Below are 25,575 nucleotides of genomic sequence, written 5' to 3' on the forward strand. Positions count from 1 at the left end.
TTTGTTCTCACAAGTATTTCATTGAGTGATAAGTAGGAACAATATTCTGGATTTCTTTGGCCAGTAAGGGAAAGAGGACAGGTATTATAGAGCACTATATTTTGGTGACTGTCTTTCTGATGATCAGTGTTGATGGTTTAAATAGACACACGTTTGTAATAAATGTATGACACAGGAAAAGAGCCTTAACTTTCATTTATACATGGCTTTGATGGAGGGATATATCAAATTTGCATTTTTACAGCTAATAAATACATAAAGTGAAATTGATTGGATACTTGAAGTATTGCACAATAGTTGAAACTGGATTGAACTCAATTTGCCTGTTTGTAGTTTTAGTTTTGTAATAATGTATTAAGGCTTCCCATTTTCAGGTATATGAAAATTAGCCACTGTGGCCGAGAGTAATCTAAATATGCAACTGTTTTATTCACATATTTGTTTATGAGTACAGTTTTCTCTTTAATAACTTATTTTTCAGTTTGAGTTGACATTCAGTATTATATTTCAGGTGTACAACATAGTGATTAGACATTCATGTGACTTAACGAAGTGATCAACCTGATAAATTAAGGACCCATCTGATACCATGCATAGTTGTAATATTATTGATTATATATTCCTCATGCGATACTTTATCCCCATGACTATTTTGTAACTACCCATTTGTACTTCTTAATCCCTTCACCTTTTCCACACATCCCCGCAACACCCCCCCTCCCATCTGGCAACGATCAAAATGTTCTCTGTATTTATGAGTTTGTTTCTGTTTTGTTTATTTTGTTCTTTAGATTCCACATAAGTGAAATTAAATGGCATTTGTCTTTCTCTGTCTGACTTACTCAACTTATCACAGTACCCTCTTGGTCTATTCATTTTGTTGCAGATGACAAGATTTCATTCTTTTTTATGGCTGCGTAATGTTCTATTGAATACATGTACCACCTCTTTATTCATCCATTGATGGACACCCAGGTTGCCTTCACATCTTGACTATTGTAAATAATGATGCAAAGAGTATATGGATGCACATGTCCCTTTGAAGTAGTGTTTTGGGTTTCTTGGGATAAAGACCTAGAGGTAGGATTACTGGGTTCTTCTTTGTCTCTTGTTATAGCCTTCATTTTAAAGTCTATTTGTCTGTTATAATTATTGCTACTCCAGATTTTTTTTTTTGTTTTCCATTTTCATGAAATACCTTTTTCCATCCCTTTGCTTTCGGTCTGTGTGTGTCTTTCAATCTGAAGAGTCTCCTGTAGGCAGCATATATAAGGGCCTTGTTTTCTTATCCACTCAACCATTCTATATCTTTGGATCGGATCATTTACAGTTACATTTAAAGTAATTGTTGATAGATACGTAGTTACTGTCATTTTATTACTCTCGTTTTTTATCTTTGTTCCTTTAACATTTCTTGTAGTACTGGTTTGGTGGTGATGAACTCCTTTAGCTTGTTCTTGTCTGGGAAGCTCTTTATCTGTCCTTCCATTCTAAATGATAGCTTTGCTGGGTAGAGTAATCTCTGTTGTAGGTCCTTGGTTTTTGTACTTTGAATATTTCCTGCCAGTCCTTTCAGTCTTGCAAAGTTTCTGTTGAGAAATGTGCTGGCAGTCTATGGGAGAACCCTGGTAGGTAACTAACTGCTTTTCTCTTGCTGCTTTTAAGAGTCTATCTTTAACAAACTTGGGCGTTTTAATTATGTATCTTGGTGTGGGCCTCTTTGGGTTCATCTTGTTTGGAACTCTACTTCCTGGGCTTGTATGTCTGTTTCCTTTGTCAGGTTAGGGAAGTTTTCTGTCATTATTTTTTCGGATAGGTTTTTAATACCTTGCTTTCTTCTCCTTCTGATACCCCAGTGAATGTTGGTTTGCTTGATGTTATCCCAGAGACTTCTTACACAATCCTTGTTGTTTTTTTGGATTCTGATTGGGTGTTTTCTGTTACCTTATCTTCCTAATCGCTGATTTTTCCTCTGCTTAATCTAATCTTTTGATTCCCTCTAATGTAGTGTTTATTATTTCAGTTATATTGTATTCGTTTCTACTGGTTCTTCTTTATATTTTCTATCTCCATTTTTATGTTTCCTAGCTCTTTGTTAAAGTTCTCCCAGAGATCATTGAGCATCCTTATAACTAGTGTTTTGAATTCTGCGTTTGTTAGATTGCTTGTCTCCATTTTGTTTAGTTCTTTTTCTGGAGCTTTGCTCTGTTCTTTCATTTGGAACATGTTTCTTTGTCCCCCATGTTGGTTGCCTCCCTGTGTTTCTTTCTATGTATTGGGTAGGGCTGCTGTGTCTCCGGGTATAAGTAGAGTGGCCTTACGTAGTAGGTATCCTGTGGGGCCCAGTGGCACAATGTTCCTGGTTACCTGAGCCAGGTGCTCCAGGTGTGTCCCTTGAGTGGGTTACATATGCCCACCTGAAGTAGTTGAGGCTTGGTTGGTGTTTGCACATCAGTGGGAGGGATTGACCTTCAGACTGGACTGGCTGTGCCTACAGTGGAGGAGCTGTTGTGCAGGGGCTGACCCCATAGAGCAGGATTTGTTTTAGTCAGGACTCTGGTGCCTGCCCAGTTTCCCCTTTGGGCATGTCGTTTGGGAGGGGCCCTGCCCAGGCCAGGTTCAGCCACAGCCTGTGCCCTGCCTGGGGCCACTTGTCATAAGACACAAAGCGTTCCACAGATACATTTCACCTATACTGGGCTTGGAGGTGCCTGGGAGAGGATAAACTGTGAACTGAGACCCATATGCTGTTGGTTTGAATTTGTGAACCTTTGAGAGATTTTAGGAAAGTCCGCAGCATGAGCCAAGAGAGGCCATTTGTATGGAAAAGCCAATGGAAGGAAGCACAGCTTGGGTGGGTCCACAGGTTGGGTGGGAGAGTGGGGTCTCGGAATCACCAGGGCCAGGCAGGCAATCTATATTAGCCAGGTTGATGGAGACTCAGGGAGGCCGCCTGCCTGAGCACACTGGGAATGAGGAGGGCTGAACAAAGGAACAGTGGCGTCTTCCACTTATGTCTGGAAGTTGCCCTTCCAGCCCTGACCCTGAAGCCAGATAACTCGATTCCTCCCTGTATGTCTCTGGTGCCTTTTGAGCTGCTGCCCCAGCGCTGGTGCTCAGAGAGTCAGTCAGTAATTCCATGCTGGGGCCCTTTAAGAGGAGTGTCCAGGACTCCAGCATCCCTTTGTCTCACTCAGCCACAATCTCTGCTGGTTTTCACAGCCAGAAGTTATGGGGACTTCTCTCTCCAGCACTGGAATCCTGGGCTTGCCCTCCCAAAGAGCAAGGACCCCTTTGCTCTTTGGGAGGGCACGTGAAGAGGGGATCCTCTACAGCTGAGATTGTTAACGGGTGTGGGACCAGCCCTTTCAATGTCTCTGCTCCTCCTACCAGTCTTGATGTGGCTCTTTTATATCTTTAGTTATAGGACTTCTGTTCACCTAGACTAAAGGCAGTTCTCAGTGATGGTTATTCTGTAGTTCAGTGGTAATTTCGATGTGGTGTCGTGAAAGGAGACAAGCACAGTGTTTACCTACTCCTACATCTTGACCAGGAGTGCAGTTTTCTTTTACTAGGAATACTCCTATATGTGGTTGAAAACTTACTGCACGGCAATCTATTACTAGGTACAATGATAATGTACAACTATTATAGTTTAAATTTTGAAAGTAGGACTTTTGCTTCCATGGGAATACGTCACCATTAGTATGTTGTAGTCAGTCTTAGTAAGTTCTCATTTTAAAGGGTTTTCATGAATTCTCTTTATGAAAATAGGGTTCAGTAATGCATGTCTTACCTTATTAAATATTCAATATTTGAAAGATGTTGCTGGGGTGAGATCATTAATATTGCTGTGTAAATAACTTGCAACATGATGTGTTAACTTCTAGGTCAGGGTAGGATTTACTTAAATCTCACCGTTTTAGCTAGCTGAAGTTGATTACTGTCCACTGTTAAGTTTATATTGATTACCGTGTTTCCCTGAAAATAAGACCTATCCGGACAATCAGCTCTAATGTGTATTTTGGAGCAAAAATTAATATAAGACATGGTCTTAACATTATATAAGACTGGGTCTTATATTTTTCCTCCAAAGGACATATTAGAGCTGATTGTCCGGCTAGGTCTTATTTTCGGGGAAACACAGTATTTGACATTGCTCTATTTTTAAAAGTGAGACTGTCAATGACATTTTCTTGACATTGAGAAAATAGGGTTGGATTATAAAACATGCATACATAAACTCTTGGATTTGGAAAAATTTACATGTCATAAGATGCCTTCTGATTAGTAAGGCGTTTTTATACTAGTGTATCTTGTTTTGTAGAAATACATGGCTGTTCTTTTTTAATAAAGTAACACTTTTCAGTAAGTAATTTGAGGGCTTAGTTTCAAAACTTTGGGGGTGAATTTTTTGTGTATTGAGAGAATAGACTGGCCTATGGATATAAATATGCTAAATTATTTTATGAATCCTTTGAAAAACTTGATGATGTAGTAAACATATTAAAACATAATTGCAGGGGGGGCTGCCAGTTAGCTCAGTTGGTTAGGCCATGGTGCTCTTAACAAGGTTACCGATTAGATCCCCACGTGGGCCACTGTGAGAAACACCTGCTTGACTTGGAGCTGATGGGTCCTGGAAAAACACATTTAAATAAAAGTTTAAAAAAAAATGTACTGGTCACAAAGACGAAACTAATGAGAACTCGTTAGTAAAATGTTCTTGATTATTTTTATTTAATAAACATCAGATTATCCTGTTTCCCAAGGAGGAGTTTAGAAAGATATAGGAATGAATATCCCAGATTCTTCACATACACTTTCACTTTACATTTCACATACACATAATTGGAAGCAGATAATTTTAGATTAATACTGATTTTACTGACTAAGGGGTCATTAAAGAGGTACCTTAAGAAATTTGTTTTACATAAATGTCACGTATGCAACTGATGGACACTGATTTCTTGGGCACAAAGAATAAGATACTGGGAATATGTCATTTTCTGTTAAATCTCAGATGATTTCTTTTAAATCTCAGAAGCCAAGCCTTTTCTGCTACTTGTAAACATGACTTTTCTACCTTGATATGCACGATACCATTGTTTTTATAGTAGTACCTTGGTTTTCGAACGTCTCCATTGACGAACATTTCCATTTATGAATGTCGTAAATTTTATGGATCTATGGTATCATTAGATTGTAAAATTCATGCTAAATTTTCAGTTTTAGGGGTTGATTTTAAAGGTCTGGAACAGATTAATCCTTTTTGCATTACTTTCTATGGGGAAACTGTGTCTCGGTTTTCGAACGTTTCAGAACTTGAACAGTCTTCCGGAACAGATTACGTTCGAAAACCGAGGTACCACTGTATTGTTTTCTTTTTAAGATATAGTTCACAATTGTAAAGCTATTCTTAATTGCTTTTTTTAAGTTTTGGGTAAACCACAGAAAGGAATTTGGGGAAGAAGTTAGGGTATTTGATCAGATAAGCTCTGGTACCTAACAGTAGGAGATTTTAGACAAACATTCAAAGGACAGCAGTTTATCCAAAAGGTGGTGTTGATATATAGTTCAAATCTTTTGAAGAGATAGAAATACTGATCTTGGTAGAGTGACATTAAATTGAGACTGTTTGCAGGTACCTTCCGGGTTTTTTTACTATTTTACTTTTATCCTCTTTTCGTCTTTTACCCTTTGCTCCATCTACAGTGAATTTTAGAAGCCTCTGAAAGGAGGGTGAAGATAATTAATGATTCCATTGGTAACAGAAAAATTGAAGGATCTGTTTGATCCTGTTTTGTATTCCCTGAGGCTGAGGAAAGCCTCCAAATCATACATATTCCAAAGAGAGGCATCTGGACATTGTCTGTTCCTTATGACAGATTTAGAAGAAAACTACTGAATCTCTACTACATGGTACTGTCAGTCATTTAATCAGAATAGGCTGTATTTTTATTTTTGTTTTAAAATTTGTGTTGCTTGTATTAAGAGTTTCAGAGGGATGCTTACTTATTTATTTATTTTAGAATTGTCCTTTATTTTTTTAGGGCCTTAATGATAGTAACTTATGTGTAAAGAACAGAAAATTCAGTGATACCAGATTTATGTTTCCTTTAGATCTAATGGATATTACGAACACATGAGGTTGTTGTGGGTTACCCGAAATGGTATAATTTAGCTCTCATTTTAAAATAAATTTGGTTCCCCTAATTGTTCCATTATTTAAAATCACCTCATTAAAACTCAACCCATTTATTTTGTGTGTTCACAAAGCCTCTTAATATTTTGAAATAATTTTATACGATACAAATGTTGCCCAAAAAGGTACAGAATGCACGCACACCTTTTAGTTTATCCTAATACTAACAAATTATGCAACCATAATAAAATGATCAAAACAAGAAAATTAATACTAGTTCCGTACTATTAATTGAACTATGGACTTAATTCAAATTTCACAAGTTTTCTCTCTAATGTCCCTTTTCTGTTCTACAGTTCATTTAGTGCGTCTCTTCATTCTTAATCTGTGACAGTTCTTAATTCCTGTTTGATATACCTTTGACACTTGAGTTCTGTTCAGTTATTTTGCATCGTGTATTTCCATTTGAGGTTTGTCTGTTATTTTCTCATGATTAAATTTGAGGCTCCACATTTTTTTAGCAAGAATACAGACAGGTGATATTTTGTCCTCTGTCCATCAAACCAGCGGGTACATAATATCAGTATGTTTAGTTGTTCACATGTTAACCTTTACCATTTGGTTATGGTGGTGCCTGTTGGCTTTCTATTTACAAAATTAACTATTTTTCACTTTGAAAGTGGTAAATAATCTCAGGGAAATAATTTAAGACTATGCGGATATCCCATTTGTCCTGAAGATTTGCCCTTTTGTTGTAACATTCATTGGTGGGTCTTGTACACAGTAGTTAGTATTGTGTCTTTGCTTAATGGAGAACCAACTTTTAAAAATGTTAAATGGCATAGTTTTCATTAGATTGTATGTGCTGTGTATTAACAATCAGTTAAGAAATTTTAAAATGGCTGTCAAATGTTTTTAAACATCTATTACTACACGATGAATATTTAACATTTTCCATTGATAGTTCATCATATTTAGCTTTATTGTACTAATAAATTTTTTCCACAATTAGGAAAGTTATTTTCATAACTAGTGCTTTTTAAAATGTTTTTATTTGGAACATTAAAGGAAATGGCCGGTTTCACCACATTGTAAAAAAACTATTTTCAAGTACCAGTGAAGGGGAGCTGTAGGTAAAAGAGTGAATTTAATACTTTAGCTTATGAAGGTTATTGAGGTAGTTTTACAATCAAATAAGTATTTTGTTGCCTTCAAGTTGGCTGTATTTTCTGCTAATTCTTATAGATAAATTTCTCTGCAAATCCCTTGTTGAAAATTTGAGTTCAGTGTTCCTATTTGTTAGATGAGGCTTGGAACACACAGTTTCACAAACTGATCTGTACTTCCAAAGTTCAAATAGCTCTGAAAATTTAAAATCTCCATAAATCTTTTGGCGGCAAAGTCTTAAACAGATGTGAGGTTGGTTTTTATTTTATGTAATGGGAAATAATTGTTTAATTAGGGATCCTGCTTCAGACCCTTAGGGTGTGTTAATACAGGTGTTCCACATTACTTTAAGAGGACGTATAGTAGATGCTCTGTAAATTCTAAATGACGCAAATGAAAATCAAAGGCATGAAGTCTTAACTATTTAAAGAATAGGTCGTACTATTAAGGGGGCCTTAAGTAAAAAATATTACAAATGAAACTTTCTCCTAATGCTTTTCTACATTATAGTGGGGAACAAGTTAAAACTATATTTCCAGGATTAGTTTAATGTTATAGTTAAAATAAAGAAGCATAACACCTGACCTTGACTTAAGTATTTTATATAAACGTCTTTATAATGCCCACAAAGTTACATCTTCAGGGTTTTTGCAGTTTTAACCCACAAAAATAAATAAGTTGACGTGCATGTTTATTTAAATGAATAACACATTAGTCTGTTGTGATACTTTTTATTTAAAAATCACAGATTTGATATACTTGACTAATATAGAATTAAAGAATATCTGAGAAGATAATAATTTGTAATTGTTAAATCTGTATTTTGTAAAGGTTAACCAAAAAACCTAAGAGTTTAATGGAGTAGTACATTAACATGGTATTTTCGAAAAATGCCAACATTGGTGATGAGATTGAGGCATATTACCTGACTGTGCTTTGCTCTCTTCCTCCCCCAATCTTTCTTACTGAAGATTTATTAGCATGCTATAAAAATGTTGAAATTTTTTTTTCATAGGAATAAAAAAGTATGTTGTTGGCCTCATTATCAAGACGTCATCTGATCCAACTTGTGTAGAGGTAAGAGCTTTATGGAGATCATTGTGAGAATGTAAAATCATTTAAAAACTTAATCTTCAACTTACACCTGCTTCTGTCATAGACCTACAAACACATATTCATAATCATTTTCAATAGATCTACAATAATTGTTCTCTAGGGGGTTGCCTATGCTTATATTCTTAGGTCTGTTTTAGGCCCTCATTTAATCTGAACTTTTTTCTTTTCATAGAAGGAGAAGGTGTATATCGGGAAATTGAATATGATTCTTGTTCAGGTAAGCTTGATTCACTGTTGTCCTCATAAGAATTCAATGTTCCAGTTAGGCTGATTACTTGAAGAAAATATTTGAACCTTCTTTATGGAATAACTAGACCATTATCTTCCAGAGTAGTGATAGTAGTCTTTACAGTAACTATAATACAGTAGTACCTTGGTTTTCGAACATGTCTGTTGATGAACATTTTGGTTTACGAACGCTGTAAACCCGGAAGAAAATGTTTCAGTTTTCGAACACGCCTCGGAAGTTGCACATGTCATGTGGCTTCCACTGAGTGGAAGATCCTGAGGTCTAGCTGTTGGCTGTTTTCGAACATTTCAGATCTCGGTCTTCAGGAATGGATTACGTTAAAAAACTGAGGTACCACTGTAGTTAACCTACTGTCTTAACATTTGAAATTGTTAAATTTGCTGTGGTAGGAAACATCAAATACTATAAACTCATCACTTCTATGGCTCCAGTATGGATTGAACTTGTTTAAAATTTTCTAATTTGCTTGGTACTGTGCAAGTTTCCTTTCCATGTCATCTGTGTCAATCTTAATTCATAAATCTTTGCCTTTGTATTTAGCATTCCTTTGCGTGATCTCTGTACTTAGTTGATTTTTCAAAGGTTATATATTTTAACTTTACAAATTTTATATTTACCTATTTTTATTTCTCAAAAAATTTTCCTGAGAAGGATTGGTGTGTGAGAGAAAATATACTTTTCTATTTAATAAGTTTTGGAAATTTGGTTTTCCAAAACATTGGGGTTTTCACTTGGTTATACGGGCTTTTATACTAAAGACTTTTTTGTTAGTAGACTATCTTAATGGGGTGTGGAAGGAGTACAAAGAAATTACATCTTACTAACAGGTGCTATTACAGAATATCAGGCTGGGAACTCCATAATGTACAAAATACACAGTACAGACTTAAAAATCTAATATAGTCCATTAGGCCATTAGGTCAAAGATGATTTCATCCCCAATTATAATGCCTCCTTTCTTCCACATTTGTATTTCCAAACCCTGCTATATATTTTAAGGGCCAGATTTCAGCCAAAGAAAATGTGTTTCCCTGCCCATCACCGTTTTACTGGTTAGAGTTAGATCACTGAGTTTCCTAGGATAATTTGCGTATATCTATCTGGCATAAACTGATATGCATATGCATTAATGCCAGATTAGATCAATTGGATAATTGAGAGGAGTCATGGGGCATTTGAGGCAGAGGACTTAGTGTTATACTTTCTACCCAGTGTATCCTATAGAGCGTGGCACATCTAATTTAATCAAGGGGAAGAAAATGGAAAGTGGTTAGTACTTGTTCCTTCTTTTAGTATGACACAATTTCTTTGAAGTTTTGTTTTGTTTTGTTTTGCCATTGACAAGTGGAATAAAATTAACGTTTCCTGTCTTATTTTAGATACTGAAACAAGAATGGCCAAAACACTGGCCAACTTTTATCAGTGACATTGTTGGAGCAAGTAGGACCAGTGAAAGCCTCTGTCAGAATAATATGGTGATTCTTAAACTCTTGAGTGAAGAAGTATTTGATTTCTCTAGTGGACAGATAACCCAAGTGAAAGCTAAGCATTTAAAAGACAGGCAAGTAATTATTTTGTTTTGGAATTTTAAGTAATTTCTCACATTTCAAGGAATTTGGAGATAGACTAAATGTGGAAGGCACTGTGATCGTTAATATGTTAAATTACTTTTAATTGTTTTTGACTACAAATTTAAGTAGTCCTACAGTGGGTCTAATATTCTAAATCTGGAGGCTTGAAAAGGACGTGGTGTTAAAGATTAGGTGTTAAACTTCTGTTGTCACAGCAAAATAAAACCATACATCACATGTGAAAGGAATATAGGTTATGAGTTCCCTAAAAACTCTTGGGGTTCTGTTTTATATGGTACTTAATTATAGGTTCCAAAGAAAATGAGTTGTGTCTAAATGTCAACTGAAGTCTTGTCCTGCATTGTATCGGTTCCTTATTGTTACGTGCCAGATTTTTTTTCCCACTTAGTAATAAAAATTTTTTTATTATTATTAGGGCAAAGCAGTATATTCCCTGTATACCTACCTTTATGTAGTCAAACTAGCTTCAGAATTTACAGTTATTTCCTTTGATTTGGTGTATGAGCACATTTTAGGGTTTGGGATATATTTAACACCGATTCTTATTTTGGACTGTTTTGATTTAACTATCTTCATTAAAAAGACTAGATTGATTTACGTTATTAAAGTAGAGTAATGATGAGCAAAAAAACCAACCTCCAAGAAACGAAGTTATGTCCTCTGTAGACATAACTTCTTTATAGGTGAGTTATAAGAGTCATATTGCACGTAATTTTAATAACTTTGTAGCTTTTGATGAAGTTGTTGATATTTGTGGTTAAATAGAATTAACTCAAGTTTTTAATGACCAGATTGCTGAAATGTTTACTATTTGTTGTTAGTATGTAAATAGTATTTATTTCTATTTGTCTTCTAAACTGATCATCTTTTTTTTAGCATGTGCAATGAGTTCTCACAAATCTTTCAGCTGTGCCAGTTTGTGATGGTAAGTGCTTTTAATTTTGTTTTTTTTTAAATAACAATTATAGGAAGATAGTTATTTATAGGTGTGTTTTTATTGTAGGAAAATTCCCAAAATGCTCCACTTGTACATGCAACTTTGGAAACGTTGCTCAGATTTCTTAACTGGATTCCACTGGGATATATTTTTGAGACCAAGTTAATCAGCACATTAATTTATAAGGTATAGTGAATACATTTCAGTTACTTATCACTGAATAGTTGCATATAGTCTCTTAATTTATAATGCTCTTTCATATAAAAAAATATTCTGCATTCATAGCCATAACCAGCCTTGTTCCTAAGATGAAGAACCTCAGAAGAACTTTTCCATAGTTTCAGCTAGTATAATAATTTTTTGAAATAGTGTCAAAATCTTATGATCAACTTATGCCATGTAGTTTCACCAATTCCATGTGAACAAAGAACTGTTAATGGATTTGATTTGATTTTAGTTCAATATATATGTCACAGTGAGGTAAGTTAAAGAATGTACAAAATGGAACCTTTATTTTTTTCTCGATAACTTAAAAGTAATGTGTAATACCTATATAACGTCTTATAATTATTCATCCAGAGGTAACCAGTTAATGGTTGTATTATCTTTCCAGATGTTTTCGTGGCTGATAGTATGAATAAATTAATGTGTTTAATCATGACTATAAAAGCAGACAATTACACTTTACATTTGGGGCTTTGTTGTTCTGGGCTTGATAGGTAATGTTGTATTCTGATATATGAATTTACAATATTGCAGCCATCATTTTATTGATAGACAATTTATATAAAATTGTTTGCTATCCTTAACAATACTACAGGTAACATTCTTAATACATAGGACATTTATGCACTTGTCCAAATATTTATTTTATATAAAATTTTATACATGTAAGTATCAGGTCAGTAGGCCCAATTCTAAGGCTTTTGATGCTTACCAAATTACCATCTACAAATAAATAGTATGCCATTTTTATAACTTCTCAACAATAGAATATGAAACATCTAGTTTTCCCACACCTTTGTTAATCTTAGGTGTATTGCCCATATCCTAAAATTGCAAGTATTTATAAACCTTGAGCCTTTCTTAGACTACACAGAAAACATGATGTCTAAAAGTCACATAATAGGTCTTGGGTAAGTTACTAAACAACTTTGTTTTTTAGATATTTGAAGACACATCAAAAGAAAGCACGCTTTGCTCCTAAAACATTTACTGTATATTGGATGGATAATAACATTTCCTCAAAATAAATGTGCAAAACAAAATGTATCACCTATTTATTTGATTTTTTTTTTCTCTATGTTTCTGATGTCAAATCCTTTATTTTTTAATTGTTAATTTTAAGTAAGGTGTTTCAGGCTATTTAATTTTATGCTTCCTTTTTTTAATTAAAATAGTTCCTGAATGTTCCAATGTTTCGAAATGTCTCTCTGAAGTGCCTCACTGAGATTGCTGGTGTGAGTGTAAGCCAATATGAGGAACAATTTGTAACTCTATTTACACTGACAATGATGCAGCTAAAACAGGTAATACAACACTTAACTGAATTTTAGGGGTGGCCGGATGGCTCAGTTGGTTAGAGCGTAAGTTCTGAACAACAGGGTTACCGGTTCCAATTCTTGCATGGGATGGTGGGCTGTGCCCTCTGCAACTAAAGATTGAAAACGGCAACTGGACGTGGAGTGGATGGGCCCTGGAGAAACACACTGTTCCCCAGTATTCCCCAATTTAAAAAAACACACAGAAACTGAATTTTAGTGCCTAAGAAAATATTGGGTTGGAGTTGAACCATTTCAGCACAACTTTCCATAATCAGCTATAATGTGATTGCATATTTATTATATAAAATTAAGAGTAAACCAGAAGTTTTCATTAATATTTTTTAAAGTCTTTGAAATGAAGTATTATTTCTACAGAATTTAGAAGATTGCAAATCTGGGGTTTAATATCAGCTCTGCCTCTGACCTTATGTCTCTAAAATGAAGGATTGTCCAGTCCTATTTGATTAGTTATATATGAAATTATCTAGAAGGTTAATCATAATACTGCATTACTGTACTTGTGATGTGAATGAATTGAATATTATGTTTTTAATAACACGGGAGGGAAAAGTTTGATACAGGGAAAGTATCAAAGGATAGTCTTTGAGGAAATCTTAACTATTTGCAACATTAAAGGAAAAAAATTCATCAAAAGTTAGGACAAAAAGGTACAAAAACAGGTATAACAGACCAAGGAGTTCTTGTGAAGAATAAACCGTTTAAGTATTTGTTTTAGTGTTAGTAAAAGGGGGAAGGAATCTTATGCCTTAAATGTAGTGTTTTGTGGTTGGTTTTAAAGTGCAGACTAACTGTCTATATTTAAACTTGCAGATGCTTCCTTTAAATACCAATATTCGACTTGCATATTCAAATGGAAAAGATGACGAACAGAACTTTATTCAAAATCTCAGTTTGTTTCTCTGCACATTTCTTAAGGAACATGGTCAACTTATAGAAAAAAGACTAAATCTCAGGGAAACCCTCATGGAGGTAGGCTTTGTGGAGTCTTTGGCTTCTGAAATTCTTCTTAATGCAAAATGTGTGCCTTTGTTCTAAAATGTATGTACCTTTCAACATTATGTTCTTACCTATTACTTGTCTGCATTATAAATGTTGTCAGTTCTGAGATCCAGTTAAGCAGAATTTACTGATTTTATGTTCTACATAATGCCAGATCAATAATTTGTAATCAAAATTAAATTGTTAAAGGATATTCAGACATGTCATTTTTAGGATGAAAAGTCTTGAAATGTAATCCACCTAACATAAAACTATCCATTTTAAAGTATACAATTCAGTATATTATCAACCATCATCTATATGTTTTAAAACATTTTCCATCACTCATAAAGACGATGTATCCATTAGAACAGGCACTCCTTCATTCTTTCCCCCAGCCCCTAGCAGCCACTAATTTGCTCTAACTCTAGAATTACCTATTTTGAAGTTTTCCTATAGATGGAGTTATAATACCTGGTATTTTGTAATTGGCTTCTTTCATTTACCATTTTCAAGGTTCATACACGTTATAGCATATACTAGCACGTTATCTTTTTTCATGGCTGAATATATCCCATTTTGTATGTGCATTCATTAGTTGATGGGCATTTGGATTGTTGCCTCCTTTTTGCTATTGGTACCAACCATTAACATACGGTTTTGAAGTGTTTTAAGACATGTCAGAAGAATGCAGAATCTGTTCCTATAGAATTTCTACAGTATTGCATGAATAATGAAACCTGAGTTGTGCAAAATGAAAAGATGAATTTTTATTTCTAATTGACGTAACTTGTGGAAAGCAGTTTGTTTAATAATGTCTAAGGATTTTAATAGTGTTGGTCTTCTTTGTAGGCCCTTCATTATATGTTGTTGGTGTCAGAAGTGGAGGAAACTGAAATCTTTAAGATTTGTCTCGAATACTGGAATCATTTGGCAGCTGAACTGTATAGAGAGAGCCCATTCTCTACATCTGCCTCTCCGTTACTATCTGGAAGTCAGCATTTTGATGTTCCTCCCAGGAGACAGCTGTATCTGCCTGTGTTATCCAAGGTAACAGTAAAGTGGGTGGTTGAGGGCTCTTCCTGTTACTTCCTGTGATTTTTGAGGGCTAAATACAAGTACTTTTATTTTTATTTATCTAAATATATTTTTATTTTTATTTATATAAATAAATAAATGAGCTATCAAAAGGATTCATGTAAGAGCTGTGGTTTTCAAAAGTGTAGTCGTTTTACAAGCAGCACCAATACCATCTGTGAGCTTATTAGAAATGCAAATTAAGAGACCACCCCCTAATTACTGAGTCAGTCTGTGGATGAAACACTGAAAACTTAACAGTTTTTATTCGTGATGAAGTTTGAGAACTACTGTTGTAGAAAAACATTGTAAATGTTTATTCTTTTATACTGGAATAATTTTGTTATATTGGTGTTAAGTGCATATTTCTTAATTTTTTCTTGCTATATTTGATGTGACTGATTTCAGAGATCTAACACATTTTTCTGGCTTATTGTTGAAAAGGTCCGTTTATTGATGGTTAGTCGTATGGCTAAACCAGAGGAAGTATTGGTTGTAGAAAATGATCAGGGAGAAGTTGTAAGAGAATTCATGAAGGATACAGATTCCATAAATTTGTATAAGAATATGAGAGAAACATTAGGTAAGTTAATAAATACTATTAATTTGATTTTTATCTTTGTAATTCTGTTCTGGGGTGGAATTATTTTTGGAAATGTGGTATGCTTAGTTTTTGAATCTGTTAATAGCCATCTTTGTTAATGTGCTGCTGTTCTCTTGTTGAAAGGGGTTTTGCTCAGTTTTTCATTTGAAACATCTGGAACCTTTTTCCTTCCTTTGTAGTTTATCTTACTCATCTGGATTATGTAGATACAGAAAGAATAATGACTGAAAAGCTTCACAATCAAGTGAATGGTACAGAGTGGTCATGGAAAAATTTAAATACATTGTGTTGGGCAATAGGCTCCATTAGTGGAGCAATGCATGAAGAGGATGAAAAACGATTTCTTGTTACTGTTATAAAGGTATGCAAGTGATATGTATGAACTGGAACCATTAGATAAGTCTATTATTATAAATTACTGAAATAACTCTTATTTTACAGGATTTATTAGGATTATGTGAACAGAAAAGAGGCAAAGATAATAAAGCTATCATTGCATCAAATATCATGTACATTGTAGGTCAATATCCAAGATTTTTAAGAGCTCACTGGAAATTTTTGAAGACTGTGGTTAACAAGCTGTTTGAATTCATGCATGGTAAATTCTCTTTACTTAATATATTTCATTTAGTTATCTTTGTTGAACAAAAACAGAATTTTTCTGGAAACTTTTGATAAATGTTTTTGTTTTTTAGAGACCCATGATGGAGTCCAGGACATGGCTTGTGATACTTTCATTAAAATAGCTCAAAAATGCCGCAGGCATTTTGTTCAGGTTCAAGTTGGAGAAGTAATGCCATTTATTGATGAGATTTTGAACAACATTAACACTATAATTTGTGATCTTCAACCTCAACAGGTATGGGAGCACTTAGCATATTTCTCTTAGAAAGTGACTCCTGTTTTAATCAGAATTCATTAATGGGAGATAGAAAGAATGCTGTTTTTGGTTTCAGTTCAAATATCTCTGGTAACATTTTCATAGCGAGGCAGAAATTTTAACCAGAAGTTTTTAGGCTGTTTTCCTATCGAATATAAATTATTTTTGACACTTTAACAAAATTCATTTCAGTACATATGTGAATTGTGTATATGTTGTTTTCCTTATTTATGATGCATAAGAATAAAATGTCTGCATTTTAACATAGGTCCATACATTTTATGAAGCTGTGGGGTACATGATTGGTGCACAAACAGATCAAACAGTACAAGAACATTTGATAGAAAAATACATGCTACTCCCTAATCAAGTTTGGGATAGCATAATCCAGCAGGCAACCAAAGTAAGTTGTATTACTTTTTGTAAAAGTTCTAGTGAAATTTAAGACTGTTATTTACAAAAGCAGTGAATTTGGTACCTTTCACATGTGTGCCTGATCCATAAGTGCTTTTACATATTAAAAAGAAATAACGGTATATTTTTATTTTTTTGTAAATTGGGAATATTTCACTCTATTAGTTGTAGGTATAGGTAAGAAAGACTTCTGTTTGTTTTACCGTTTGGGATTATAGATGTGACTATAAATTTGGTATAAGGCGTGTATTTTTTGCTTCGGTAATTACAAGGATAATTTATTTGTGATAAATGGATTTAATTTTTTTTTTATCCTTCATAGAATGTGGATATACTTAAAGATCCTGAAACAGTCAAGCAGCTAGGTAGCATATTGAAAACAAATGTGAGAGCCTGCAAAGCTGTTGGACACCCCTTTGTAATTCAACTTGGGAGAATTTATTTAGATATGCTTAATGTATACAAGTGCCTCAGTGAAAATATTTCTGCAGCTATCCAAGCTAATGGTAAGTGATTTTGAATTCTTACGGAATATTGTATAACATCAGTTCTACGTTCACTGCCTTAGTGTAAGCATTCAGTGTTTCTTAGAGATTTAAATTAGTCCCCCTCTCCTGCTCCAGGTAACCCTAGACCATTTTTTTTAACCAGTTGCATGCCTCTTTCCTTATAAAATAAGTCTTATTTTCCCAGTAAATTGATCTTTAGGTGTTTTTGTCTTTAGATTTTTCTAATGGTAAATGGGAACTAATAGTATCTGAAGCATATGTAATTACCAATGTAGAATTTTAGTTGTCAAGTTGGATTCCACTTGATTGTATCTTTTAGGTGAGATGGTTACAAAGCAGCCATTGATTAGAAGTATGCGAACAGTAAAAAGGGAAACTTTAAAGTTAATATCTGGTTGGGTGAGCCGGTCCAATGATCCACAGATGGTAAGTGAGTGAGATGTAGTTTATGTTTTTTAAGTTGATGCTGCATTCTCTGAATTACGCTTTATCTCTGTATGCATTTGGCTAATTTAAAGATAATTTAGATGTCTACATTTGGGGTTATTTTATAGCATTCTATTTCTTGGAGTCCTTGAGTCCTTTAAAATAGTTATAAGCCATCTTCCAAAGAAATTGCTGTTGGGGATGGTGGTGATATGTAACAAAATAGCTGAAAAAGATAGGTCATTTTTACTTTTCCATGGGTAGTTCACATCAAATGTTTGTGTACCTCATGACTCATGACTTTCAGAGCAATTTACAAAGCTGTCATTAGTTTGCCTCTACAGTGAAAGAAAGTAAAGTGCTTTCCCAGTTGAAGGTTTGAAAGTCTCTTACTCTTATTCCTCTTAGTCTTAATAAATCATGTCCAGAAAGGAAAAATATGCTTCAACTTGGAAAAATGTAAATTTTTTTCAATTGTCATACCTTTTCATTCTCGTGGTCCTTGGAACATTACAAAAAGTCCTGCCCTGTTAACACTGCTGTGTGGTTTACAAATGTGTTACTTCTATAATTTTGACATTTTAATTTATTATTGTTCGTATTGATAAATATTTTTCTGGAAATTTGTTCAGAAAAACAATTGTGGAATTCTCAAGGTGTCAGATTTAAATATTGAAAGGTTTTGAACATATTAACGAGATCAGAACTATTTAAAGTTGGAAAGTGGAAAATAGGATGAATTGAAGGAATTGTAAAGTTCATAATTTACAGTAGCTTGAGCAAATTTCAGGGGTATCAGTGGTGACAGTAACAAATGGTGTCATATTTTACAACAAAGACTTATGTTGAGGTTTCGGGCAGTGAATTCAAAGATACTCAAAAACACTTCAGATCCAGTTTGGTGGGAAAGAATTATTTCAGTCAGTGTTGATAGTAGAAATGAGAACCATTTCTAGTTTGAAACATCAAATGGGTAATTGGAAAAATAATTTTGTGCTCATCCTTCAAATCTTACTAGACCTGTTTTGTGTAGTAGGACACTATTAACACTAGTAATCTTCAGTGAAAACACTGGTTGTATTTATTGTACACACCTTAAATGAGAACCTATTAAAACATAGACATTGCACCCTAATATGACTGTTTCTTGAGAATTATGGAAATGCACACAGTTTTTCTGGCGCAGTTCCAATTCCTTTTATGAGAATAAGTGACAGGATTATTAAAGTGACTTTGTTTATTAAAGTGTACTTTTGGTTAAATATGAGTACCTTGGTGTTCATAGATATTACCCCATAGATATTACCCATTGAAGAAACGGATACAATCTTGGTTAGGAAGACTTCTTTCCTTTTAGGTTTATTCATCCCATATAGACAGTATCTCTCAAATCCTACTCTTTCCACAGTAACTTTGAGCCAGGCACTTGGTTTTGGGCCTCAGTTTCTTTTGTAATTTTAGATTTGAACTATACTACATTCATGACACTTCTCAGCCTATTGTGATTTCTTTGTTTTCATTGGATTCTCAGCATAGCATCATCATCCTTTTTGCCTGTTTCTCTAATTTGGTTATTTCAGGGATCAAATTATATATATGTATGTTTTTTTCTATTGTGATTTCTTGGTTTCTTTTGGTAAAATGTTTTAGTGTACAAAAAAACCTAATCAAAGCACAGGATTTCCCAGTTTTCAGTAGATGATCAACTTAAACCTTGGAGACATCAGTGACCTAGCTTTTGTTAATAGTGACCAAGTGCCTATATTAAAACTTACAAGTATTTTTTATTTTTAACAGGTAGCTGAAAATTTTGTTCCTCCTCTGTTGGATGCAGTTCTCATTGATTATCAGAGAAATGTCCCAGCTGCTAGAGAACCAGAAGTGCTTAGTACTATGGCTATTATTGTCAACAAGTTAGGAGGACATATAACAGCTGAAATACCTCAGATATTTGATGCTGTTTTTGAATGCACATTGAATATGATAAATAAGGTATGTGATTTATATCTGTTATAAAATGGGAAATTATGCAGGATATCCTTATTTCGCTTGAAACCATAAATGTTATCTACAAATGTGGCTTAATCTTTATGTTCTGGTGTTAAAGGAACTTCTAGATCAAGGAACTACTTGTTTTAATTTACTACAAAAATATCTTAGCAGCAAAAAGGAAGCTTGATAGATTGTAACATTCAAATAGCAACTTGCTGCATTTTAGGCATTAAAAAATCAGTTGTAGTGTGACCACTGTAGTGTGACACCTGAAGCGGAAGCTGAATACTATTGAATGTCAACTGTAGTAAAATATACATATATAGTCACCGGATGTGAAGTACAGCATAGGGAATAGTCAGTGGAATTGTAACAGCTCTATACGATGTCAGGGGGGTAGTAGATTAGGGGAGGGGAGTTACCGTGTTGTCAGGGGTGTCAATATCTATTGTTTTGTACACCTGAAACTAAAAGAAAAAAATCAGTTGTATTTGTTTAAATAAAAAGGCAGGTTTATGCTTTCAGTTATAAAAGTATAGTATATGCTTATGAGAAATTGGAAATATATTAAACAAATTTCTATGTAAGTAATACAAATTTACACAGTAGCTAACAATTTTTCTAATCTGTATTATGATCGCAATCACATTAGTGATAGTAATAATCTCAAGAGTTAGAAAATGAGTTCCTTATGTGCATTTTGATGAGTTTCTTCATAATAAGGTGACCTTGTGTTCCCTCATTTTAGTAGTTCATTTGTTTGCCGTGTTTCCCTGAAAATAAGACTTAGCCGGATAATCAGCTCTGATGCATCTTTTGGAGCAAAAATTAATACAAGACCCAGTCCTATTTTACTGTAAGACTGGGTCTGATATGTGATATGATGATATATGATGCTGGGTCTTTTGCTCCAAAAGACACATTAGAGCTAGAGCTGATTGGCTAGGTATTATTTTCGGGAAAACACAGTAATAAATGGTAATTTCATCTTCCATGAGAGGTGAATTATGTTGTCTTTGGGTTTGCCTCTCGGGGCCATACATCTGTGTTACGGGTTCCACTAGCAACTCCAAACATACTGAATGAGGTCTTGCTTTTCCACTCCTATTTAGCATGTAATTAATAATTAAGGTAGTTAAATTTTATTTTGTTCCCTTCCCACCTTTTTTTCTTTCTTTTTTTTTTTTTTTTAAGGACTTTGAAGAATATCCTGAACACAGAACAAACTTTTTCTTACTACTTCAGGCTGTCAATTCTCATTGTTTCCCAGCATTCCTGGCTATTCCACCTGCACAGTTTAAACTTGTTTTGGATTCCATTATTTGGGCTTTCAAACATACCATGAGAAATGTTGCTGATACAGGTAAATGCATAGAAATGATATCTTTTTATTCATTTGTCTAGCAATCCACAAACTATACAGACATTAATAGACGTATACTTGTGGAGAGGTAGGTGTTACTTCACTTGTTCTCAGTTTCATTTGCATCATTTGCATATATAGAGCTGAGTAAGTCTTAAGTCCTAAAAGCAGTTTAATCATCTGTTTCAGACATAGTCCATAGGCAGGATTGAGTTATGGGGAAATGGGCGTAAAATTCAAGGTAGGGAGAACATCACTTACCCATATTTTCACCAGTGTTTCCTTTTTCCCATATGCTTTTTTTCTGTGGCACTAAGGGTCTACTGAGGATAATATTTTACGTTTCTAGTGGGAGGATTTTTTATTTGATGTTTGTTTGTTTTAATTGGGGAACAGTGTTTTTCCAGGATGTCAAGTCATTGTTTTTCAATCTAGTTGTGGAGGGCTCAGCTCACTAGCCCATGTGGGACTCGAACCGAACGGGCGACCTTAGTGTTATGAGCACTGCACTCTAACCGCTGAGCCAACCGGCCGCCCATCAGTGGCTCAGCTCGAAGTTCAAGCTGTTGGGAATCGAACTGGCAACCCTGTTGTTCAGAGCTTCGTGCTCTAACAAACTGAGCCATCCGGCAGCTCCATTATTTGTTGTGTTTTTGAATAGTAATTGGTTCATGTAATAGAAAGATCTGCTTAGTTGTGCTGTTTTTGGAGTGGATGTGCAGAGAATCAGCCAATCCTTCAGACATAGTGGAAAGGAGGTAATGGTTGTTGTTTAGATTATAGTCTATGAGTAAGCAGGCATTGATTCTAGTTGAACTCCATTTCTGATTCAAGGTATTTAGGCAAGTAATCTAATCATTATCAAAAAAGAGGGAGAATGGACTTTGAGTTGAGTAGCTGAAATACTATCATGAATGTTGCCAGTCTGTAATTTTTCGGTGTTCTGTATATTTTAGGCTTACAGATACTTTTTACACTATTACAAAATGTTGCACAAGAAGAAGCTGCAGCTCAGAGTTTTTATCAAACTTACTTTTGTGATATTCTTCAACATATCTTTTCTGTTGTGACAGACACCTCACATACTGCTGGTAAGAATTTAAAGCCATAAAAATGTTAAGTGTTCCATTGTTATTACATCTTAAGAGTTAATAATGTTCTTTTCATCAACAGGTTTGACAATGCATGCATCAATACTCGCATATATGTTTAATTTGGTTGAAGAAGGAAAAATAAGTACACCGTTAAATCCTGGGAATCCAGTTAACAACCAAATGTTTATTCAGGAATATGTGGCTAATCTCCTTAAATCTGCATTCCCTCATCTACAAGAGTAAATATATATACTTTTTAATAAACTTAAAATTTTCAATTAAAAACACAGGTAACTAATTACTATGTTTTGATTTGCAGTGCTCAAGTAAAGCTCTTTGTAACAGGACTTTTCAGCTTAAATCAGGATATTCCTGCTTTCAAGGAACACCTTAGGGATTTCCTTGTACAAATAAAGGTATGTGTTTTATTTACAGTTGAAAGATATTAAGACTATGATTTAAGTGTTGCAAAGTGTCATAAAATTCATAACTAGTTGATGGATTATTTTATCAGTGGCTAAGAATTTGTTCACAAGATATTCAGGGTTTTTTCCCCATCAAATATAAGTAGTTTTAAAAAATTAGCTGAATATAAAAACATGATTTCATAAAATAGAGGGAGAATGCAAAAGAGAATGAAAATTGTCTGAAATATAGCTTTGAAGACAATGATTATAGTTAAATATGATCATTAACCTTAGAAACAGCTTTCTTGATATCTTATGTGGTATATTTTATATATGGCATCATACTATACATTTTTTATAGTAAAAATGTCCTCTCCCCAAACACCTTTGGTTTTGAATTCAGCTCCACAGATTGTATCTATATACTATAAACCCAACCAAATGATGGAAAAAGTTACATGCCTTGTGTAAAGGGGTGTGCTTACCTGTACTTCCCTAAAGTCGGTCATTTTCCAAAATCGAAGTGTATTATGTTGATCTTTCAACTGTCTTTTTCACAGGAGTTTGCAGGGGAAGATACATCTGATTTGTTTTTGGAAGAAAGAGAAACAGCCCTTCGACAGGCTCAGGAAGAGAAACATAAACTTCAGATGTCTGTCCCTGGCATCCTTAATCCACATGAAATTCCAGAAGAAATGTGTGATTAAAATCAGAAGTCATGCTGTTATTTTTTTTCTCTCTCTCTCTTTCTCTGCAACTCTTGTTAGCAGAAGAAAACAGCATCTGGATATTTGTCGACCAAAATGATGCCAATTTGTAAATTAAAATGTCACCTAGTGGCCCTTTTTCTTATGTGTTTTTTGTATAAGAAATTTTCTGTGAAATACCTTCCATTGTTTAAGTTTTGTTTTGGTCATCTTTATTTAGTTTGCATGAAGTTGAAAATTAAGGCATTTTTAAAAATTCTACTTCATGCCCATTTTGTGGCTGGGAAGGGGGGAGGAAAAGCAAATTCGATTTGAACATATACTTGTAAATTCTAATACAAAATTATACGATTTTTCCTGTAAACAATACCAATTTTTAATTAGGGAGCATTTTCTTTCTAGCCTATATTTCAGTCTAGAAGAAAAGATAATGAGTAAAACAAATTGCATTGTTAAAAGGATTATAGTGCTGCATTGTCTGAAGTTAGCACCTCTTGGACTGAATCGTTGTCTAGACTACATGTATTACAAGTCTGTATGGCAAGTTTGCAGCAAGATCATGTGCATATCATCCCATTGTAAGACTTCAAAAAATATGGGAACAGTTAGTTATTTTTACACAGTTATTTTGTTTTTGTGTGTGTGTGCTGTCGCTTGTCGACAACAGCTTTTTGTTTTCCTCAATGAGGAGTGTTGCTCATTTGTGAGCCTTCATTAACTCGAAGTGAAATGGTTAAAAATATTTATCCTGTTAGAATAGGCTGCATCTTTTTAACAACTCATTAAAAAACAAACAAAACAAAACTGGCTTTTGAGATGACTTATACTAATTTACATTGTTTACCAAGCTGTAGTGCTTTAAGAACACTACTTAAAAGGCAAAATAAACTTGGTTTACATTTATTTTCCCTCTGTTGGCTCAAAATTATTCCTGTATTAATGAAGGTGGTTATTTGTTTCGGTATTAACATTTTAAAATGACGTTTGACATCTGTTGACTTAACAAATATTGTCTCTGAAATTATTGGGAGTAAAGGCAGTAATTGTGTAAGATGCCTGTGCTACTTAGATACTTTTCTGTTCCCAAGAAACAGCTGTGTTGTTTGACTCATTTTATTTGTTGAAGAGTATCTTTATGTCTATAGTTAGGAGCTAAGAGTAACAAAGGTTAGCTTTAGAATGAGAATCCAGTTTCAAGAAGCTATTGCAGATACTGTGTTCTTGTAAAATGTAACTCTTGATAGTTTTATCCCCTTAAAAGTGGGAAGAAGGGGAGAAATGTATAGAAGGCCTATCAAACATGAAACTAAGGGAATACAAAAAGGAAACCAGCTTGGGTGAACCTGTTTCCAGAGGATAAATCTAGCCTGCTGTAAACTAGTTTAAAGCCTAAGCATTTGAAGTTCCTCATGTTTATGAGGAATCAGCAATTTTGTTTAATTGCTGTAGTAACGTAATAGGTCTGGCAAAACTGCCATAAGTTCAGTAGGATATAATCTTACATAAAATTAACTTTTCTAGGGTAGCAAATGGTAAAAATTTGAGTGTATTCAAAGAGGAACATTGGAAGATTTTGTTTTAAAACTTGAGCTTTGTTAAAATCTTTGATTCAGTCTTATTAGTTATTGATATTTGCCTTAAAATCTGTTTTAAGAGGCTTTGTTGGATGAGCTAAGAGTTTAGGTCCAGATTGTTTGTTCTGTTACAATTAGCTGTATATAAAGTCCATATTGTTAATTTATAATAGCACCATTTCCAAGAATGGTCATGTATAATTTTCTTATCTTCCTACAGCCCCACTGGACTCTTTGATATGCTCTGGATGTTGCAAGAAACCAAGCTTTGGCTTGGGAACCAGGATAGTCCACTTTGAATTAGAAATGATTGGCAACTGGGGATTCAACCACTGCCAAAAGTAAATTTGCATCTTTAAATTAATAAGGGTAATTATAGCTACAAGCAAAAAGAATCATTTCTTGAAGTTTTAAACTGTATAAACTTGACACATTCAAGGAAAATTCATAAAGTGAACTAGAAACATCAGATTTAAGTGTTTTTTAAATTTCAAGTAGATCTCATCAGTTATTCTGTTCCATAGTTTTAATTCCTTGCATGAAGATTATTTTGTGGGTGTGTTGAGCAAAAATATTTGAAACTAAAAAAAAAAGTAGTCATTCTACTTAAATTTAGGATGGGAAATTTCTTCATTGAAAGTTAATCATATTTGAGACACCTTCAAGGTATTTGATAGCCAACCATACTCATAACTGGCCATTTCAGCTTTTTGGCATAGTGCTCTAACAGAATAAGGCAGTGTCTCCATTGTTAAAAATTGTGAGGGAGAACTGAAGT

General features: G+C 34.1%; 1 protein-coding gene across 2 annotated transcripts in view; it reads left to right on the top strand.

Annotated features, from left to right (window-relative positions):
• XPO1 (exportin 1) overlaps positions 1-24,126 on the top strand; it is a 43,038-nt gene extending 18,912 nt beyond the window's left edge. For both annotated transcript variants that reach the window (XM_033124824.1, XM_033124825.1), the window contains 21 exons: positions 8,328-8,389; positions 8,601-8,645; positions 10,058-10,239; positions 11,147-11,195; positions 11,274-11,393; positions 12,608-12,736; positions 13,583-13,741; positions 14,603-14,800; positions 15,272-15,410; positions 15,611-15,792; positions 15,873-16,029; positions 16,127-16,290; positions 16,580-16,714; positions 17,048-17,231; positions 17,554-17,660; positions 19,458-19,652; positions 20,847-21,015; positions 21,972-22,106; positions 22,189-22,348; positions 22,429-22,525; positions 23,077-24,126. In XM_033124824.1, coding sequence (XP_032980715.1) covers positions 8,328-8,389; positions 8,601-8,645; positions 10,058-10,239; positions 11,147-11,195; positions 11,274-11,393; positions 12,608-12,736; positions 13,583-13,741; positions 14,603-14,800; positions 15,272-15,410; positions 15,611-15,792; positions 15,873-16,029; positions 16,127-16,290; positions 16,580-16,714; positions 17,048-17,231; positions 17,554-17,660; positions 19,458-19,652; positions 20,847-21,015; positions 21,972-22,106; positions 22,189-22,348; positions 22,429-22,525; positions 23,077-23,223 — 2,915 coding nt within the window. In that variant the 3' untranslated portion in view covers positions 23,224-24,126. The remainder of the gene's footprint in view (positions 1-8,327; positions 8,390-8,600; positions 8,646-10,057; positions 10,240-11,146; positions 11,196-11,273; positions 11,394-12,607; positions 12,737-13,582; positions 13,742-14,602; positions 14,801-15,271; positions 15,411-15,610; positions 15,793-15,872; positions 16,030-16,126; positions 16,291-16,579; positions 16,715-17,047; positions 17,232-17,553; positions 17,661-19,457; positions 19,653-20,846; positions 21,016-21,971; positions 22,107-22,188; positions 22,349-22,428; positions 22,526-23,076) is intronic.
• Positions 24,127-25,575: the final 1,449 nt, after the last annotated feature.

The sequence above is a fragment of the Rhinolophus ferrumequinum genome, chromosome 13 (genome assembly GCF_004115265.2).
Source record: "Rhinolophus ferrumequinum isolate MPI-CBG mRhiFer1 chromosome 13, mRhiFer1_v1.p, whole genome shotgun sequence".
In the NCBI taxonomy this organism is placed as follows: domain Eukaryota; kingdom Metazoa; phylum Chordata; class Mammalia; order Chiroptera; family Rhinolophidae; genus Rhinolophus; species Rhinolophus ferrumequinum.